The 22535-nt window shown below is 38.8% G+C and overlaps 1 protein-coding gene across 1 annotated transcript; it reads left to right on the forward strand.

Annotated features, from left to right (window-relative positions):
- Position 1: 1 nt before the first annotated feature.
- LOC126162330 (probable RNA methyltransferase CG11342) lies at positions 2-22123 on the forward strand. The gene is made up of 2 exons (XM_049918761.1): positions 2-295; positions 19039-22123. The coding sequence occupies exons 1-2, from the start codon at positions 131-133 to the stop codon at positions 19633-19635; spliced, it is 762 nt and encodes a 253-aa protein (XP_049774718.1). The 5' UTR covers positions 2-130; the 3' UTR covers positions 19636-22123.
- The last annotated feature ends 412 nt before the right edge of the window (positions 22124-22535 follow it).

A 22535-nucleotide genomic window follows, 5' to 3' on the forward strand; every position in this document is an offset into this window, starting at 1 on the left:
ACAAATACGACAGTAGTTTGTCTTGTCAGAAGTGTCTGAGTAAACGTGGAAAACTGAGTGTACTGTTTACGGATGCGAAGTTGTACACAACCCATCTGTTATTGTCATTTGAAGTCAGTTGATTATCAATATGCGTCTCAAAAAAAATGATCCTGGAGCTGCTCAGTACGGAAATTTTATAAATTATTATCAATTTCACCCTACGGAAGCAAGAATAAAGTCCTTACCAACAGATGTTTGGAATGTTAAGGCAGGCGAAGACATGCTTTGCCTCGATGTGGGATCTAACTCGGGGGTAATTTTATTTGTAATACGCTCATTTCGTTTTTGTTCCTTTAATATGTTCAATTTGTACCAGCATACGATTACGGTCCAATTACATGGTGCTCAGTACTAGAATCCATCTTTTCTTTAAAATGTAGGTTGTTTTAGTTTGCCTATAGTGCCTATGATTTCAGAGAGTTTTGGGTTATTTAAGATCCTCCAAACAAGCTATTATGCACATGATTTTTCAGAAATACTTGTTGGCCCCAATGTGCTGTTGTAACCCATACATTAAGATTTCATTTTTAAGTCTCTTAGCTCACTGTGATTGATTATTGTTGAATTAATTGCAAACTGAGGTGAAACTTGTCAAGACTAGAGCTGGGGTATGAAGTGTCCGCCACACCTGAAATTTTGGTGGATCCATAGCATAGCCCAAGTTGGTCTACCCTGGAAAGTGGTTTAGAAATGGTGAAGGCAAAAATTTTAAATGAAAACTAAAGACTGTGGTTGCAGACTGATCTTTAACATAAACCTGATGTTTTTCTTTTCACCCAATATTTAATGCACTTTTTGTTATGAAAACTAACACACCAAGGTAAATCCAGAAGATCTGTACTATGTAATAGATGTGTGATGAGTATTTTGGTGCATATTATGCACATATATCATACATCTATTGTGAAAACTTCAGTAGGGGGAGCACTACATAAATCTTATCAGATTTAAACTTGTATTTTCTAATAGCTGGGTCCATAAGTTCTCATTGCTGAGCCCGTCTTGTTTGCCTGAGATCAATTCATACAGATAAAGAGCAGCTAATTGAATGTAAATGAATGTCACTATGATTTCTTTTCTCATTTTTGCACAATTCAACTGTTTTCAGAGTATGTATAAAGACCTCATAGTTGAGAATGTACCAAACTCCTCAACTGGTTGTATCCAATAAATTTTTAAGTAATTGTGGCATTGTTAAAAAGTTTAAGACAAGTTAGGTTTGCAACTGCGTGCCTGCGCCCGTGCTCACACACACACACACACACACACACACACACAAAAACTTCACTGTCATATCCATGCCTAACTAAAAAGCAATAATTTTGTAGACTTCTTTCCGCACTACAAATATCAAACCAAGCAGACCTAACAAAACGCCAAACACACAGAAGAAAAACTTTAGTAACTTGTTTAAAACACTTCCACCACCCACATTACCGCACCAACTACCTACACTCAAAACCACATTAGCGAGTGACAACCAGAACTTAAATGAAGGAAATACTTAAGGTTAAACTCAGTATGTCCACTTCCATCACCAGAGGGCATCACCAAATACAACAACACAATATCTACAAACACAACCAACTCAAAAACTGTGTACCATAGTGATGTCACACAAAACAACACCATTATGTCACGGGTAGAATCAGACACTTCCGTTGACCCCATGCAAGGAATCTAGTAACAAACAGCATTTTTGGTTCTAAGGAATTTTTAAGTTCAGTGCCCTGTCTCATCATCCTAAAGCCAATGAGTAGAAGAGTAAGGCACCACCAGTTTCCATAGTATTTTCAGATCTGTAAGTAGTAAAGAATGAACATATCTGAGAATCACTTGCAGTTTATAAGATAGAACTGTCACTTTGGACCATTAAGTGTAGTTATAATAGCTGTAGAAGATATTTTATTACTTATGCTGTTATATCATGTGATATTTATCAGTTCCAGAAGGTTCATTGCTACTATACAATTTTTTTTTTTTAACATTACATTACATTTGGCAATGATTTCATTACCAAAAGTATAGCGTTTCCACAATAAAAAATATATGAATAATTTCTAATGTGTGATTCTAGTTCTCGGCTTTGAGCCATGATGTCATGAGTTTTGATGCAAAGCATTATTAAATGTTTTATGGGGATATGTTTGTAAGTGACATGATGTGTGCTGTTTACTTCAAATATGTCCTGAATTCCAAGGGTGTAGTTAGGTGGGAACCTAATAGCACAACGTAAATGTCTTTGAGTGAAATGCATAGCAATCATATTCATAATCAAAATTCTCATATATATTCCTTCCAAATTTGGCACCATGTATTCTAGGATTTATTTTTTTCTGTATTACTTTGTCTAATTTAGCTGTATAGCTCAGTTCTAGTTTTAGAGTCTATGTTTAATTATGACCTGTAATTTTACATTAGGTGTATAGTGTGGTTTGCTTTAGGGTTTTTTTTTTTTTTTTGTATTAGCTCAGTTGTAGTTATTCATTCCATGTGTCATTATTTTTCATGATTTTTAGCTATATCATGTTCCTACCTAGATAGTGTTTCCTATATTTTTCTATTACTGTGATCCTGAGCGTATTATAAATAGGAAATATCTGCTGAGATGGCAGAGTACATGGTTTCTCCCCCTCTTCACCCTTCAGATTAGTGGAACTCCTCCATAGGCCTAATGATGAAATGAATGCTATATAAGGAGAGACTAGAAGATAAACTACATTGAGCACTGGGAGATAGCATTTACCCTTTTATTGATGAAAACATTAATATGATATTAGTTATCTGCAGGAGCATCCATGGTAAGATCCCAGAATTAATTTATCTTATTAATAACTTCATATTACTACAGTGATGTGCACATTGGAAGGCAGGTGGTGGGACAGTGTGCTGTAACAAGGGCCAATGCTAGTTTAGCACATAACACACCGTGTAGTTGCACAATTCTGTCAAATTTATCTGTAGCTTGTATATCAGGTGCACGTAGAACCTTTAGCATTGATTTTCATGTTAGTGTGCTGCGAATGGTAAATCTGTTCAGTCAGTTTAGTGGTCATCAAGAGTAAGATGAAGGTAACACCCCCGGCAATACGTTTCATTGGTTATTAGTGAAAATAGTAACAACTGTGAACTGTATAGTGCCATGCATCCAGAGCAGCTGAAAGTAAAATGACCACTTAAAACCAGTTGCAGGAAAAGCAGATGTCAGACTTAATTCATTGGAATAATCTCAAGAAAATGTGACCCACACATGAAAGAGGTTGTTTACAAAATTCATTGATTCTAGATTGTAGCTGTTAATTCTGGAACCCAAGCCAGGTAGGATTAATAGAGACACTCCTAAGAGCAGCAGCTTGATCACAGGTTTTATTGGGAAAGAACTGTGTGTCATTTTGTCATTTAGCTCTATTGACAAAAAATAAGAGAGATATGTGTCCTGGAGAGGTTTACTGTTAAAATTCCAAGTGTGTGTGTGTTCTAAGAAGGGTCAAGCAATATATTACTTTCACATACATTTCATAAAATATCAGTGAAAAGAAAACTGGAGAAATTTGAGCACAAGCAAACTCTGACTGACAATCATTCTTCCCGCACATACGCAAAAATGGAACAGTAACTGAAAATACACTGTTCAGCCTTTTACATCAGCATGACTACCACCTTTTACATCGGCATGACTACCACCAAATTATCAATTAGGATGAATGGGCATAGGCAGAGGGTGTATACTGGTAACATGCAGTAACCTGTTGCAGAGCATGCTCTACAACATGACAGTCATGACCTTGGTGCCTGTTTCACCACACATGCCATCTGGATTCTTCCCCCACACACAAGTTTCTCAGAACTTCCCAGGTGGGAAGTAGCACTACAACATGTCCTTGGTTCTCGCCAATCATTCGGCTTTAATTTACATTAATTTCTTCCATCTCAGCATTTATTGACAATAACTATTCTTTTATTCACTCCGTTTTAGTTTTCACATCTTTCACTGTCTTACCCATCTAATTTTCACCACCCACCTCTGTTACGTACAATGCACTTAGCTTTTCACTCTTATTAACTCATTCATGATGATTAAGCAGTAATCTCTATCTTGCATATTACACTGTCTTCCACCTTTAAGCTCTTAGGTTTTCAAATCTCATCCTATGCAGTCACCAACATCCTGTCAAGTAAGTCTCCCCTAACTCGCAGTTCTTTGTGACTTTCCCAAAATCTAACCTTTTTTTCCTAGACCTCTCCAGTACTTTTCCTTCACCCCTCTTCCTTTCCCTTCAATGGCGCTGCCTTAAGGAGGAGCCAGTGGCTCAAAAAGCTTGCATAATTACAACCTTTTTTTATGTATGTGTTCTGTGCCACTTGGTGAGTAGATTTTTTTTATCTATCCAGTTAAATTATTTTGTCAAAAATTGGTTGTTTTCTGTATGAAAAATTGATTTTGGTACACAGTATACCTTCAGTTATACACCACAATGTGCTTTGTGGAGTGGAAATGTACTACAGATGTTGACAGTGTTACATTTCAAGATTGGTTATAAACTCCTGAAGCTTATTATAGTCTTTAAATACTCACATTTTATCATAAAGTAATGTGTGAGGTTCTTTGTAGGGAAGTCAGCTGGAGTATTTAGATTTTTTTGTAACAATTCTGGAAAGATGCATTGCATGTGTTAAGGAAACATCATGTGTGATATTTGTTTGGCCTTTTCCAACAAGTAGACCTGGAAATACGGAAGCGTCCGATCCCACCCATCTGCTTTGACCCATGACGTCACAAATATGGCGGAAACAAAAACAAACACACACACTTTCCATAAGAAGCCTAATGACACTAACGGGACAAGCGCGGGAAATGGGGTGTTTTGGGTGGGGGGCAAACTAAATATAAACAAATTTAGATGCCTTGCGTAGCTACAACGTGTAAGTGAAGACAGCCATGCATGAATACCCACCTACCTCCCCAGGGGTCGTAACCCCTGCAACCCATAGAAGATAAAGATGCTTCAGTAGCTGATTAGTGTTTTTTGTCTTTTTTTAAAAAAAAATCTCACGGGGATTGAATGAACAGATCAGAAAGATAAATATAATAAACTAAAACAGAAATTCGAGGAAACAGATAATTAAAATAAGTAATAAGTGTTTTTAAATTAAAAAAAAAAAAAATCTCACGAGATAGAACGAACAGATCAGAAAAGTAAATAAAATAAGATAAAACAGAACTGGAGACAGCCACACTCAAACCAAACTCCGCGCAGTCATGACGTCACACACGACAACACCCTTACATCACGGGTCAAAGCAGACGCGTGGGATCGGATGCTTCTGTCGACCCGTAGACCTGATGGCAGATATAATTCAGAGCTGTGCTGCTGGGTTCGTAACAAAATGGATGTTCCACATATGAAAGTCTTAACACAGATTGTCTCAAGGAACTTGCACAGAATTCCTTGAAACGGGAGTGGCATTGTTCTTGTGAACCCTTCTTAGGTAAATTTAGAAAACTGGTATTCTAGGTAGACTGTGCAGCACTTCTGTTGTTGTTGTTGTGGTCTTCAGTCCTGAGACTGGTTTGATGCAGCTCTCCATGCTACTCTATCCTGTGCAAGCTTCTTCATCTCCCAGTACCTACTGCAACCTACATCCTTCTGAATCTGCTTAGTGTATTGATCTCTTGGTCTCCCTCTACGATTTTTACCCTCCACGCTGCCCTCCAATGCTAAATTTGTGATCCCTCGATGCCTCAGAACATGTCCTACCAACCGATCCCTTCTTCTAGTCAAGTTGTGCCACAAACTTCTCTTCTCCCCAATCCTATTCAATACCTCCTCATTAGTTACGTGATCTACCCACCTTATCTTCAGCATTCTTCTGTAGCACCACATTTCGAAAGCTTCTATTCTCTTCTTGTCCAAACTAGTTATCGTCCATGTCTCACTTCCATACATGGCTACACTCCATACAAATACTTTCAGAAACGACTTCCTGACACCTAAATCTATATTCGATGTTAACAAATTTCTCTTCTTGAGAAACGCATTCCTTGCCATTGCCAGTCTACATTTTATATCCTCTCTACTTCGACCATCATCGGTTATTTTACTCCCTAAATAGCAAAACTCCTTTACTACTTTAAGTGTCTCATTTCCTAATCTAATTCCCTCAGCATCACCCGACTTAATTTGACTACATTCCATTATCCTCGTTTTGCTTTTGTTGATGTTCATCTTATATCCTCCTTTCAAGACACTGTCCATTCCATTCAACTGCTCTTCCAAGTCCTTTGCTGTCTCTGACAGAATTACAATGTCATCGGCGAACCTCAAAGTTTTTACTTCTTCTCCATGAATTTTAATACCATCTCCGAATTTTTCTTTTGTTTCCTTTACTGCTTGCTCAATATACAGATTGAATAACATCGGGGAGAGGCTACAACCCTGTCTCACTCCTTTCCCAATCACTGCTTCCCTTTCATGCCCCTCGACTCTTATAACTGCCATCTGGTTTCTGTACAAATTGTAAATAGCCTTTCGCTCCCTGTATTTTACCCCTGCCACCTTCAGAATTTGAAAGAGAGTATTCCAGTCAACATTGTCAAAAGCTTTCTCCAAGTCTACAAATGCTAGAAACGTAGGTTTGCCTTTTCTTAATCTTTCTTCCAAGATAAGTCGTAAGGTCAGTATTGCCTCACGTGTTCCAACATTTCTACGGAATCCAAACTGATCTTCCCCGAGGTCGGCTTCTACCAGTTTTTCCATTCATCTGTAAAGAATTCGCATTAGCATTTTGCAGCTGTGACTTATTAAACTGATAGTTCGGTAACTTTCACATCTGTCAACACCTGCTTTCTTTGGGATTGGAATTATTATATTCTTCTTAAAGTCTGAGGGTATTTCGCCTGTCTCATACATCGTGCTCACCAGATGGTAGAGTTTTGTAATGACTGGCTCTCCTGAGGCCATCAGTAGTTCTAATGGAATGTTGTCTACTCCCGGGGCCTTGTTTTGACTCAGGTCTTTCAGTGCTCTGTCAAACTCTTCATGCAGTATCTTATCTCCCATTTCATCTTCATCTACATCCTCTTCCATTTCCATAATATTGTCCTCAAGTACATCGCCCTTGTATAAACCCTCTATATACTCCTTCCACCTTTCTGCTTTCCCTTCTTTGCTTAGAACTGGGTTGCCATCTGAGCTCTTGATGTTCATACAAGTGGTTCTCTTCTCTTCAGTTTATCCAGGTCCCATCTCCCAAATTCCCACCTTTTTGCAGTTTCTTCCATTTTAATCTACAGTTCATAACCAATAGATTGTGGTCAGAGTCCACATATGCCCCTAGAAATTTCTTATAATTTAAAACTGGTTCCTAAATCTCTGTCTTACCATTATATAATCTATCTGATACCTTTTAGTATCTCCAGGGTTCTTTCATGTACACAACCTTCTTTCAGGATTCTTGAACCAAGTGTTAGCTATGATTAAGTTATGCTCTGTGCAAAATTCTACCAGGCGGCTTTCTCTTTCATTTCTTAGCCCCAATCCATACTCACCTACTATGTTTCCTTCTCTCCCTTTTCCTACTCTCGAATTCCAGTCACCCATGACTATTAACTTTTCGTCTCCCTTCACTACCTGAATAATTTCTTTTATCTCATCATACATTTCATCAATTTCTTCGTCATCTGCAGAGCTAGTTGGCATATAAACTTGTACTACTGTTGTAGGCGTGGGCTTCGTGTCTATCTTGGCCACAATAATGCGTTCACTATGTTGTTTGTAGTAGGTTACCCGAACTCCTATTTTTTTATTCATTATTAAACCTACTCCTGCATTACCCCTATTTGACTTTGTATTTATAGCCCTATATTCACCTGACCAAATGTCTCGTTCCTCCTGCCACCGAACTTAGCTAATTCCCACTATATCTACCTTTAACCTATCCATTTCCCTTTTTAAATTTTCTAATCTACCTGCCCGATTAAGGGATCTGACATTCCACGCTCCGATCCGTAGAATGCCAGTTTTCTTTCTCCTGATAACGACGTCCTCCTGAGTAGTCCCCGCCTGGAGATCCGAATAGGGGACTATTTTACCTCCGGAATATTTTACTCAAGAGGACGCCATCTTCATTTATCCATAGAGCAAAGCTACATGCCCTCGGGAAAAATTACGGCCGTAGTTTCCCCTTGCTTTCAGCCGTTCGCAGTACCAGCACAGCAAGGCCGTTTTGGTTAATGTTACAAGGCCAGATCAGTCAATCATCCAGACTGTTGCCCCTGCAACTACTGAAAAGGCTGCTGCCCCTCTTCAGGAACCACATGTTTGTCTGGCCTCTCAACAGATACCCCTCCGTTGTGGTTGCACCTACGGTACGGCCATCTGTATCGCTGAGGCACGCAAGCCTCCCCACCAACGGCAAGGTCCATGGTTCATGGGGGGGGGCAGCAATTCTATTGCTTCCATTGTGAGTGTAATTGAGATAGATGTGGAAACATTCATTCACACTGTGTGTTCCATAGTTTCCATCAAGAAGGAGATCATTAAGGGATGTGAAATGAGTGAAGTTTTATGTTAACAAGGAGATGCAGCAGTCACACATGCTTCCAAAATATATGCTAATGACCAATTAAATCCCTTATGCTAATCTGCTCACATGCAAGAAATGAAATGTGTTAATTATCAGAATCTTGTAAACAAGAATAGAGTGATGAAAAGTGAAATAATTTGACTGTGCATATTGAGGAGACAGAAAATGTTTGTAAGTTACATGTTTTTCAGGGTTCCTGAGAGTTTTATGGATATTAGAATATGCGAAGGGCCATCTTAGGCAGCTGATAAGATTAATTGAATAAAGAAGGGAAGAAATACAAATGGAAAGGTATAGATATCAACCAGAAAGGAGCACTCTTCACACAAACTGAAAGAAAGGAAACTCAAGTGGTGAAGTAGTTTTAATACTGGGACTAAATATTCTACTTAGGAGTGAGATAACAGCTCATTTTAATAATGCTTTCTGTGTCCTGGAAATACACAAAATTGTTTTTATTTTGTGTGTAACGAAATTTGGCTTCTAGTAAATTGGTACCCTGTGTTAATTGGGTGTATGTGGGCATTTTCGCATTGGTCCTTGAAATAGAACAGTAGTATGAAGTTCTGTCTCCCATGGGCAGTACAGTGGCTTATGGGCAACATATGTGGTTGTATTCTGGCCCGATGAGACGGGAGTCTTGTCATTGTAGTCCTGGACTGCTACAAATGGACCAGACATTAAGTGAGGTTACATATGACACGTTTATTAAACTTTGCATCTATCACACCCTGAATCTTTGCAGTGTTAAAACAGCTGAAAGCTGATTGAAGCTAAGACATTTTTGAGGTATTACATAAATTTCTAGCACTGAAAATAGGGAAATGCTTTACAAAAAAACTGAATGCTTTTCAAAGCATGTCACAAACTCATTGGTCTGAAGGAGGCTATTGTGGCAAGGCTTTTAAAAGCAATCTTTCTGGCATTAATGACGTTTTGAATAAAGTACAAAATGGTATCAGACTTTGTAAATGGAGAATGGTATAAACAGGATGGTAAGCGATAATCTGTAGAAGCATCATAATTGACTGGAGAAGTTAAACTGTTATAGATTAACAGCTGTATAGAAGATTTAAATGTGCTGTGAGAAAAGTGGGTTGAAATTTTGCAAGACTATAATGCTTGAGAAGCATCTTGCACATAATTTCAGCCTTCACAGAAAAATGCTGCACGTTAAAAAATGCTTTACAGACTGAAATGTGTAGAGCAATATTAATCATCCTGAAAAGAGTTGAACAAACTATTTTTGATGTTGTTTTAGTCTGTTTTATAGCCAACCCCATAGATTGCAGTATAAACCAAATGAGATAGTCCAGTTGATAACACAATGGCCCTAAATTTGGGAGGATGGAGGTTCATGGTTTGTCAAGTCAACCTGAATTAGGCTGTGTGTGGCTTTCCCAAGTTATTTCCAGCACTGCCATGATGTTTCTTTCAATAAGGCCATGACTGACCACCTGCTCTATTCTCGTTAAATACATTCATATATACTAACGTGACTGAAAATATAACTCACATTTTATCTCATCTCGCACACAGTGCATGGTGGTGGGTACCTTGTACCACTGTGTCGTCTGAGTCTTTCATGGCAGCATGAGTGAATAAAATCTTCTCGGTTATCAAGCTGCATCAATCCCAGTAAAATTCTCAAGCTTTCAGTGCCTAGCTCCACCATCGTCATCAGGAGTAAAACTATTGACTGTTGGGACTGGCACTATTTCCTGTTTATATACCTACGTTTACAGCCACTGGCACCAATCAGAGCCGAAATGTCGAGTGCACAGAAGGTGAGTTGGGCAGTTCATAGCAGCTCCGCCCGTCATATGGCACAAGCGAGCCAGGACCACATTTGAAACTGTTGCTCCTGCCTCTCTACAAGCATTAAGCATCTGCCGTTGCTTCCTTTCAACATTCAAAGTCCGCCCCCATGCCATACATTGTGTGTAGCCCTGGTCGCTGTTGAACTTGGTGCTCTTCATTCTGATCTCGGCCACCTCTTTTATAGCTGAGACCCAGTGCGTTGACACGAGTCAAAACTCTTGTGTCCTCAAACTAATTTGTGTCCGTTTTCAAGGCAATGCCCAGCTATGGCCAACGTGTTAAGCTCCCTTTGCTTAATATGTCTCTTGTGCTCAGTACAATGCTCTGCAACTGTGCGAATTATCTGACCTATGTAGATGCTGCTGCACTTGCAAGGGACACGATACACACGGGCACACAAAGAGCTAAGTCATCTTTAACAGGGTGCAACATATCTCACATTCGGCGGGCAGGCTGGAACAATGGTCTCAATCCATGTCTCTGCAATAGATGACCTAACTTTCTGCTTGTTGCCCCTCAGTATGGCAGGAAAGCCACTGGCTTGCCTCCTTCTGCTGATTCACAAGGTGTCCTCCTTCAGTGACACCTGAAAGCATTTGTAATTCCTCTTTTTCCTGTAGGCATTCTCCCTGAATATGTGCCTCAAGTGCTGCAATTCAGACTACCGGAGATCACCATCAGAAATAACTTTGGCTCTTTGTATTAACATGCTCACGCTCATGCTGTACATATGGGCCTAGTCCTTGGCCCAAGGTCTCGGAGTCTAAGCTGTGGATAGCTATTCCTCCAAAATCCTTACGGGTTGGATTAGTTGTGCCTCTCATTGTGGATGGTCCTTGCATGGTTTAGGTAATAAATCTTGGCTGCTAGCATACATGGCATGCATGCATGCATGCTGGCGGTGGAGTGGGCAGTTTATGTTGTATTCGTTCTTCTTCCCCTCACATGTGATGTTATTCAGTGCAGACCCCCAGCTCAGGTGAGAGCTCCCTCTCTCCATCTCGGACCTCCTTCCTCAGCCGTGCGACTGCATCCTCCAAGATGAAGCCCCAGCCGTGCGGCGTGAAGACTGGGTTCGAGTTGATTGTGTGAAGGTCCTGCTTTGTGACGAATTCGAGCATAATTGCCCAATATCCACCACGAAGCTCGAACGGCTGGTGTGGAAGTGGTGGCTTCCATTCCCCTTCCACTTGTGCGGAAAGGTAAGGGTTTCTGTGGACGTCGTACCGCCCATCTCGCACCATGGTGGCTATCTTCTTGAGTATCACTGGCAGGTTCGTGATGTCTGGGAATGGTACGACTTCAGAGTGCGTCCCTCCTCCCTCTTGATCTTGTTTATCCTGCTGCATCTTCATCTCCCCATCTGGAGGTGGCGGCGGTACAGGCTGCACCACGTCCATGGGCGTCTCCCCAGTTTCCTGTATTGCTACAGGTTCCGGGGGGACGTCCGTTTGTGTCAACACATCCGCCTCAGCTTGTCGTACCACCGTGAGGGTGGCATCGGGGGTGGGTGTCTTCTTTTGCAGCGTCCTGAATTCTTCCTGCAGCTCTTGTAGCTGCCGGTGGAGCATGACGATCTCCTTCTGCATTGCCGCCCTCTTTGCCACCATCGTGGCTTTGAGAGCGGCCACAGTGTCGTCGCTGGTGGTGCTGGGCAAGATTGCGGCCTCCCCGTTTCCCCCTTTGGGAGGGGGTGGCGGGACCGCTGCCTCTTCTCCAAGTACCGCTTTCTTGGCAATTGATGTCCGCTGCTTCAAGCATGTGCAGCTATGAACGTTTGCAGCATCCGCGCTGCCGCAGTTAACGCACATAGGTGCGACGTGTGGTGGTTTGTCACAATCGTGCGCGTCATGTGCCTTGGCACATTTCAGACACTCAACTGCGTCCTTGCACGTCCTGATGACGTGTCCAATCTTCTGGCAGCGGTAGCACTGCCTCTTGTGCTGCTATCGGCCTCGCTTCTTCTTGTTGTTGCCACGGCCATCTCCTGCCAGCGTGAGCAGAAGCTTGGCCACAGCAGCAAGCTTGCCTCCCTTTCCGCGTCCTGACATGGAGTTCAGCTAGTGGCATTGACGTGCGCAAGCGACGGTAACGAAGTGAGCCGCAGTGAGTCGACCAGCGAAGTGTGTCGTGTCGCGTCGCGCGTCCGTGCGTGCGTCGCATGCTTTGTATTGTTCAGGACCGCTTTCTTGTGTACAGGTGGTGAAAACTACTGGTGTTCAAATATTAATCAGTGTGCGTCATTTTCTTGTACACCGAATGACCAGGCCAGCCTACTGTCTTCCACTCATCTAAAACATCTAAGAAAGGTAGCTTGCCACCCTTCTCCATCTCAGTGGTAAATTTAATGTTGAGATGGACACTGTTCATGTGATCCATGAACTGCTGAATTGTATGTCCACAGTGAGGCCATGTCAGGAAGGTGTCATTGACGAACCTAAGGAAGCAAAATGGAAGCAACACCACAGATTTCAGAGCCTGCTCCTCAAAGTGCTCCATGAAAAGATTGTAGGGAGGCAGGAGCGGCAGTTTCAAACGTGGTACTGGCTCCTTGCGCCACCTGACATCACTCAGTCCCGCAGCAAGCTGGAGCTTCTATGAACTGCCCAACTCACTTTCCATGCATCCGTCGTATCAGCCCATGATTGGTGCCAGTGGCTGTAATCATAGGTACATAAGTGGGAAATAGTGCCAATCCCAGCAGTAAGTAGTTTTACTCATGATGGCGATTGTGGAGCTAGCCATCAAAAGCTTGAGAATTTTATTGGAATTGATGCAGTTTGAAAACCGAGAAGATTTTATCCAGTCTTGCCATTGCGAAAGACTCTAAGGGCACAAGTCTTTCCTCTACAGTGAAGACATAATGCACAGTGTGAGACTGCTGGAGAAACTGTGCGAAAAGAAATCTCATCTGCTGAGTTCTTTAGCATTTTTGCAACACTGCCGGGACAAGGAGGTAATTCCTTGCTTTGCTGTAGTTAAGCACCATATCCAACTGCTGCAGTGGACAGAATTTTGCATTTTGCGGTATCCCAAGATTACACACCAAATTTGATTTTCATCTTCCATTTTTGTCTAACTGCCCATAAATTTTCTTCAATATTTCTTCTTGTGATAGAGGTTTGTATTCCCTGTATCCATGTGGTCAGCAGTCTCCCTCTTTTCTTTCTTCTTGGTGGCTACCATTCTATAGTGCCTTTGACATCGTTTTTGTATGTCCATGCCATAACATTGTTTTCTTCTATAAAATCTGCAGTTGAATTTGTAACATCAATTTTCTTTCCAGTGGCTTCATTTCTGATTCTTTCTCACCTAGATATTCCTCCAGACTGCCTCCAAAAGTCCACCTCCATTGCCATCAACTTTTTTACTGTTTGCGATTTAACTGTTCATGTTTCTGATTCATATGTCATAATGTTTCTGATAATTGTGTTGAAGGTTTTCCTTTTTGTTTCCTTTCTAATCTGTTGGCCCCATAAAATACCATTTACTGTTTCAATAGTAAACTTCTCAGGATTTATTGTTGAATTAATTTCCTTGTCTTGTTTTCCATTTTGTGTGGTATTGACTCCTAGACATTTGTACTCTTCATTGTGTTTAGTAGTTTCCATCCCTTCTTCCAGTGTCAAATCTTGATGTATGTCCCCTATTACCATATATTTTGTTTTATTCCTGTTGACCCGATGTCCACATTTTTATATTCCTCTATTCAGCAAATTGTGATTAATATATCATATCATCATTTACTGGGATCCCCTTGTTTTTACATTTTTTTCCAATGCTTTTTCTGTATGCTTTGTAGAGTGTTGGTGACAGACTGCATCCTTGTCGTAATCCTTTTATCACTTTAAATCCAGCTAAGAGGTAATTTTGTACTTCTGTTCTTGCTATAGTGTTTTCATAAAGGTTCTGAATTGCTTTAATTACGATGGAACTAATATTAAACACTTTCCACAAGTTACATATGGGTATATTATCATATGCTTTTTCTGAGTCTACAAATACTAAATGGAGGGGTTAATTTCTAACATTTTTTTCTTTTCAATTATTTGTTGCAAGCAAAATATATAGTTGATCTCCCTGCACTGAAGCCAGCCTGTTCTTTGGCCTCCATTTCCTTAAATTTTGTTTCCGAAGAATGTTTGACAATCCTTCCATAAAGTCTGCTAAATACATTAGTTACAGTTATTCCTCTACATTAGTTACAGTTATTCCTCTGTAGATCTCACACTCATCTTTTCTTTCTTTCTTGTGGACTGTTGATATAAATCTTACTTCAGTGTTCTGGTATGGCCTTGCCATTTAAACATTTTTCAAAGAGGGTTCTCAAAAGTTCATGTAATTTACCTGTATCATATTTCACCAGTTCAGTTGGCACTACTCCATTTCCAGTAGCACTTCCTTTTTTAAGGTTTTAGTTAATTTTTTTACTATTTCTATGCCCAGTTGAATGCTGCCATTATTTTTGTGTCTTCTAGATCGTTACTAATTATGTCCAAAAATTCTCCTCTGTTTTCAGTCAATAATTCTTTGAAGTATTTTTCCCCAAGTCTGGATACTAATGTAGTTAATTTGTTGAGTTTCTTTAGAATTTTTTCTCCGTGTTTTCAGTTTCTTCCGTGTCGCTGAGCTTCTCTTACCTCCAATTAGATTATCCACTTTATTACTAGAATTTTCCCAATTCTCATTTTTTGCTTCTGTTACCATTTTCCTAATTTTTCCTTGTTGTGCTCTTAAGTCTACTGTGTCCTGGATAGTTTGTGTATTTAGTCATTTTAAATATTTTTCTTTCTTTACTTGCATCTCTTTCTGTATTTCTGTATCAAAATAGTATAAAAGCAACAAGAGCAACCCAGGAAAGAAAAGAACGAAGGATGGACATTGAGTATAGCAATGCAAAAGAAAGTAGTTACAAAGGAAAACATCACTGGGTTAGGATTGAAGAAAAGCCGTCAATCAAAAATCAAACAATCATTCCATCCTGGATTTTCCATTGTTTGATTTTTGCCTGGCGGCTTTCCTTCGATCCTAACCCTGTGCTGTTTTCCTTTGTAACTACTTTTTTTGCATCGCTATACTCAATGTCCATCCTTCTTTCTTTTCTTCCCTGTGTTTCTCTTGTTGCCTTCATTCCATCCTGTATTTTCCAAAATAGTATAAAGATTTTTTTTCTTTTACTTAATTTATTCAGCCAGGGTTTCTTTGGCTGCCGTTACTTTCATTTTCTAGGCTATATATGTTGTACTTTGGGATTTTTATGTCAGTTTTAAATTCTACCTCCTCATTAACAGTTTTTTTTATGTTTATTCTTTCTCATTAACAGTTTCTTTTTATATCTACATGTGGAAATATGATGTTACAGTTAACCATATGATGGTCACTCTGGGTTACTCCTGTGTACACTCTGACGTCTTTTGTTTTTAAAACTGTTATTTGGGGAATTGTTATGTAATCAATTATTATTTTAATTGGAGCATTCCTGATGCCACGTATATTTATGAATCTCTTTGTGTGGAGAGACATCATTCAAAATTTATACTGAATTTAGTTCACATATATTAATTAATCTTATCCTATTATCATTTACTATATTTTCTCAATGTGGTCTACTATTTTATTTTCTACTTATTACCCTGTTCTACTATCGAAATCTTCAGCAGTATTTGTTTTGTATTTCCTATCCCTTCTGCTATGTCATTTAATTTAGTGAAGAATTTTTCTTTGGTGTGATCTGGTTCAATTTCATGTACTGCATAGACTCATATTATAGTAGTTTCCTGACCAATAAAGTTACTGTATGTTTACCTTAATCAGACTTTCATCAATAGGTTCCAAACTTATAATAAGTTTCTACAGTTGTTTTCTTCGTCAATATATGATTTTACACCCCACTGTGTAAGTGTATGTAGAATCCTTTATTTTCTATGCTGTTTCCCTTCTTTTTTGTTTGTGATAGAACAACAATGTTCTGTTTTCTGTCACTCTAATTATTTTTCCTTCTTTATTCGTTAGTCTTCTACTGTTTCATGTTCCAATTTTCACTAGTCCGTTTCCGTAGCTTTATCCATTTACCAGTTAATCCAGAAGAATATTGGTCTATAATTTTGCAGGTTCCTTCTTTTACCCTTGCTATATATAGATGTCTCATGCACTTTCTTCCATTTGCTTGCGATTGTGTCTTGGAGCAAGACATTCACAATGAATGCAAGTTACATAAGAGGCCAATGCAAAGATTACTCTTTATAATGCTGAAATGGGATTCCATCAGGATCTGGTGACTTATTCGTTTTCAATGCTTTCAGCTGCTTTTCAACAACAGACACTTATTTCCGTCCCCTTCATGTAGGAGGTTGTTTAGCAGTCAAATGATGATGTGTCTATACAGTTCTCCTCTCTGTGTGTGAATGTTTTTTTTTTTTTTTTACACAGAATTTAAAACTTCATCTTTCCTCAGTCATATCAGACTGGACTGGACTAAGAGTGACTGACTAGAAGCCTTTGACACACTTAGTGCTTTTATGTAGGACAATAAGTTTGTATGATGATGGAAGTAATTGTATGCTATTTACATCAACCTTTTTGTAGACACATTAATTTCTACTAACTTTTTCCTGTTGACTTTCCTGCAATTTCTTTTTTTAATTTCAGAAATTTTTATCACTCTTCCATATTTTGTTACTAAACAACAGTGGATCTCTTGCATATATGTCTGCAAATTGTGATTTTCAATCAGTTTAAATTTTGCTCATAATTTCTCTACCTGCATCATACTGGAACTTAAATAACTCTAATTTATTGTCTAAGTAGGATGTTGACTACTACTTATCTTCTCTTTATAGAGTAATAACTTTCCTAGCCTTCTAGATGTATTTGTTTACTTTAGTAACCATTATGGCTATGATGACATTGCAGTTTCTAATCCCTGTCTCTGTATTGACACTGTGGATAAAGTTAGGGTTGTTTGTAGCTACAAGGGCTAAATTTTTTCCACTATATGTGGTGAAAGCATTCAGAACTTTTTATCAAGACTGTCTGTCAGTCTTTGTACTAAGATGATAAGATGACAATTCATATGTTATTGTAAAAATTATTCCTGGATGAAAACAATTACCAGTAAATAAATCATCTGAAAGTAATGCAAGATTCCAGCTGTAGTAACTGTCAGACTCTACTTCAGTCCTGGGCATGTGTCGAGTGGCAAAATATAATGTTTTCAGGTAAGTGCCACTTGATGTCCTAGAGTGATGGCCCTATACACGTTATATGCTACTGTTATGAATATAATAGAGGGAAACATTCCACGTGGGAAAACTATATCTAAAAACAAAGATGATGTGACTTACCAAAAGAAAGCGCTGGCAGGTCGATAGACACACAAACATACACACAAAATTCTAGCTTTCGCAACCAACGGCTGCTTCGTCAGGGAAGAGGGAAGGAGAGGGAAAGACAAAAGGATGTGAGTTTTAAGGGAGAGGGTAAGGAGTCATTCCAATCCCGGGAGCGGAAAGACTTACCTTAGGGGGAAAAAAGGACGGGTATACACTCGCGCACACACACACATATCCATCCACACATATACAGACATGGTGTGGTTGCCACTTGGGATTAGCCGAGCGGTCTAAGGCGCTGCTGTCATGGACTCTGCGGCTGGTCCCGGCGGAGGTTCAAGTCCTCCCTCGGGCATGGGTGTGTGTGTTTGTCCTTAGGATAATTTAGGTTAAGTAGTGTGTAAGCTTAGGGACTGATGACCTTAGCAGTTAAGTCCCATAAGATTTCACACACATTTGAACATTTTGGAATGTGGTTCATTGTCAACAATTTTCACAATGTTACTGAACACAAAAAAATATTTTCTTAATAAAAAAGATGAGTTAACTAGTCATTAATTGTATGTTCTGCAAGGCACATTACCACATTTGCATTATGATAAATGTCTTTTAAATTAAAAATACGTAATTGTGTTAAGATAGACTATACAGCATAATATCTATGGGAAATTTAGTCACTGTCCAGTTATTATGTCATAACACTGTTCTGACCTGTAGAAAACCCAAAGCATGATGCTCCCATGTCTTGAGAAAGCAGCAACTTTTCTCAAAACAGTGCATATCTCAACTATAATACCATTAAGAATGTGTAAATAGAGCAAGGAAAATGCCTTATTATCAATATAGTGTAGGCCATAATTGATAATAGTTAGTTAGTAAAATGTATAAAAACAGATTGTAATAGTTGCTTCACTCAACTAATGTGTTCCCAGACCTTTTCTGGATTCCTGAGTGCTCTCCTTTATCCACAAAACATGATGCATGACTTAATTATGTAGTGTAAGCAGAATGTGCAGATTTTTTGTGTTTCCAACTTTTCTAATTGCATTGACTTTTATCTTGCTCTGCTCATATCAGACTTTTGTGCATCTCTTCCTTGAATATATCAGTTGAAATCTCTTACTAAATTTATGTTTGTGTATGGTATTGTCTTTACCTGTGTATTGTTTTTTTCTTTTGTCTTTGTAGTCCCAGAATGTATGAACAGTATTATTTTATCTTTAGAGCAGACAATTTATAGAAACCTTTCTGTTTGCAGGAACTGACACAAGCATTATATGAATTCATCTTGTCAAATCTGCATACAGTAGATGATGAAAATAAAGTGGACAGTCTGCAAAACTCGCAATGTAAAGGAAGCAATTGTTACTTTTTAGGTCTGGAACTAGATCCATTGCTCACTGAAAGAGCAAAAAATAGTAACAGATATGTCTCCAGTATACATTACCATTGCCTCAATTTTATGACTGATGACAAACTAACTGTTCTGAAAACATATCTTAAACAACATGGGAAACAAAACTTTGATGTGATATTCTGTTTTTCAGTGACAATGTGGATACATTTAAATTATGGAGATGAAGGGTTGATTAAATTTCTTAAGGACTTATGTGCATGGACGAAAGTTTTAGTGATTGAACCACAACCGTGGAAATGTTACAGAGCAGCAGCGAGAAGGTTGTGGCGTGCTAAGGGCGAAACCTTTCCTGAATTGGATGCGTTAACAATAAGGCACAATGTAGAGACTGAAATTGAAGACATTCTTGAAAAGAAATGTAATTTTAGTAAAGTATTGGAAACTACTTCTGAAGACTGGAAAAGGAAAATAATATTTTTCAGAAGACACGACTCCTAGTAAAATGTGCAGGTGAAAAGTTATCAACATGATTACACCTGTATTCCCATTAGCCTTTCTTTATTTCAGTAGATAAAATGCCAGTATTTTTTTAATAGTAAAAGTTATGAAGGTCATACACTTTCTGCCCATACAGCATGATGCACTACAATCTAACTTGTGGGACAGGAAGGTGAGCCAGACCTAGATCAAATCTGCATGGCAGGTTAATGAGTATTGCTGGTGCACCAGCCAACCTGGATGTGGTTTTTAAGCAGTTTTCCTGGCTCATTTAGGCAAATGCTAAGCTGATCCCCACTTTCTGCCTCAGATAATGCATTACACAAACATTTAAAATACAATCACACACAGGACAAAGTTTACACAATTTGCAGACAAGAGATACACATGGCTTCCCTTCTTTAGGTAACTGATGACTGCAGCAACAAGGAGGGCAACCCCACATAATAAAATGAAATTTCGGGTGCAATAGAGCCAGAATCTTAAGTCATGATAAACACTAAATATAAGAAGAATAATATAAGTCACACACTTATGCGAACAATTATTGTCCTTTAATGTATTCCACATTCATCTGCTTGCATTTCATTTTGCTCCAAATTATTGCTTCACTATTTTCTTTGATGTTCTCAAAAATTACAACTTTTTCTTCCTTCTTTCAATGATGGAAAAAATTGTATTGTAAACTTGATTTTTTTGTTTAACTTGACCATATGAAACACATTTCAGAATCTTTCTGCGAGTTTTCACCATCAGTACCTTAAATAATCCCTCTCTCTCTCTCTCTCTCTCTCTCTCTCTCTGTGTGTGTGTGTGTGTGTGTGTGTGTGTGTGTGTGTGTGTGTAGTAGTAGTAGTAGTAGTAGTAGTAAAAAAAGGGGAAGAAAAACGAAAACTCATATACAACTGATGTTTATTCTTCATAATTTTCATTGCTTACTTCCAATTGTTTGTTGCCTTCAGAGTGTATGTGAGGCACAGGCGCACTGTGCATTCACTGCTAACCTTCCGTGTTACGTGCAAAGCTACCCCAAGTGGAAGAGGCAGAATGTAAGTCAGAATGATTTTGAGAGTTATAAACAGCTATTTCCAGTCAATGGAAAATGCTCAGAAACTGTTGTCTCATCATGATTGTACCATGTTTGAGCAACTCAAGATCTGTTTGGGAAGTGTGGAGCTCAACTTGATGTCTGAACATTGGATTTAGGTTTCCCAGTGTTCCCCAGAATAACAAGTGAATGCTAAGTAGATACATTAATCAAGGTTATGCCCAATACTTTTTCCACCTATATTTCTCCAGTTGTAACTGATATCAGACTGTAATAACCTGACTGTTAATAGTGCGTTAAACTCTACTCTTGAGGTGCACGATTATTAAATGTTTCTGCCAGCTTTAACATACCATGCAGCTTAGAGTTTAAGTGTACTCTGCAGTAGAGTTGAAAAGACACAATACATATCTAGTGATCTTATTTTTCTGTGCTATCTGATGTCTTCTTTTTTAAAAAAAAGTCACGTATTCTGCCAAAAGTTGCTGTGTTGTCTACTTTGACAGAATTCAAGCTGTAGAACGTTACTTATGCAAGCTACTGTGTTTCCACCCCCAATCTCACGGTTAATACTCATGCACAATGATAGAATACCCCATGCATCAAATTCGGTACAGTTTCTACAGTAGTTTGTCAAATGAGAGACTTGGTGGAAGAGAATAATCCATGAAATCTGACATGTTTTCATTGGCATTATGTTGTTATTAACAGTTGAATATCACTTTCATTCTCACGAAACAGATATTCATCATGACTGTGGGTGTTAAAGACCTTTATGTGTGGAATGGTATATTTTGTCCAGACTTCTCAAGTTCTCAAAAAAAGGTCACAAAGAACATCAATGGAACATAGCTTGTTGGAATGCAAAGTTCTCCTTTGGTGAAACAATGCATTTCCAAGGGCTCACCAAAGCTATGTCTGTGTGGGATTCCTTTGTGAAATAATCAATTAAGCTGTCTCTTGCACTACACTAAAGACAACATGAAACATTGACCATGGAATACTATACTGTATAGAAATGAAACATGAGGACTGAAAATGCAGAAGACATTTGAAATGTGTTTATTCAGGAGGGCTTCAAAAGTTCTGTAAACAGAACAGTGAAATGGAAAAGTATTAATTATGACAGATCCACTAGAGAGCTTGGTGGAAAAACTGTTCTAGAAGAAGGAACTGGTGGACGATGCTCTTCCCAAACCTGAGGGCAAAATGTGTGAGAAAAGACAGAAACTGAACACATTGCATAAATCATTGGTAAGTTTGGATAGGTTTGACATGGAAGCATGTGGAACTCCACTGAGGGTCCTCAAGGTACAGAATTACTTTTGTACAGAATAGCTATAGAGCAGCAGTTGAAATTGACCAAAGTTGTTGTAGACATTGCACTTCTGTCATCTGTTTTGTGAATGAAAATTCTTCCAATAAATACTCTAGATAAAACAGAGGACTCTAGATAAAACAGAGGCACATGATCTGGCAGCATGAGAAAGCAAAAGTGCAACATTTTGTTTCGCTGAATTCACAAAAACTGTCCAGACATCTTACACTGAGCACAACCATTTTATTCTTTGTAATCATACGAGTCATTTATTACAATATAAACTGTGTTGCTGTTTACTACAAAGATATTTTGTACACGGTAATTGTAAAGCAGCACTCAAAATTGACCACAGTACTAGACTTCCTATTTCTGCCTACTGATACATGAATGAAAATTCTTTTACAATAAATAGTTCTCTGGATTCTACGCATTTTCGCAAGACAGAACATAAGAGAGAGCACAGAAAAGAATTCTGTTAGACTGATACAGGATCTTATTTTTATGTTCTTCTGCCAGCAATATTTGATTTGG

Source organism: Schistocerca cancellata, chromosome 2 (assembly GCF_023864275.1).
Source record: "Schistocerca cancellata isolate TAMUIC-IGC-003103 chromosome 2, iqSchCanc2.1, whole genome shotgun sequence".
NCBI lineage: Eukaryota > Metazoa > Arthropoda > Insecta > Orthoptera > Acrididae > Schistocerca > Schistocerca cancellata.

Excerpts from the sequence above, each read along its gene's own strand:
- LOC126162330 (XM_049918761.1), top strand. The coding sequence starts at position 131 with ATGCGTCTCAAAAAAAATGATCCTGGAGCTGCTCAGTACGGAAATTTT. Across the intron at positions 296-19,038 it reads ATGTGGGATCTAACTCGGGG|GAACTGACACAAGCATTATA; the intron begins GTAATTTTATTT and ends TTCTGTTTGCAG.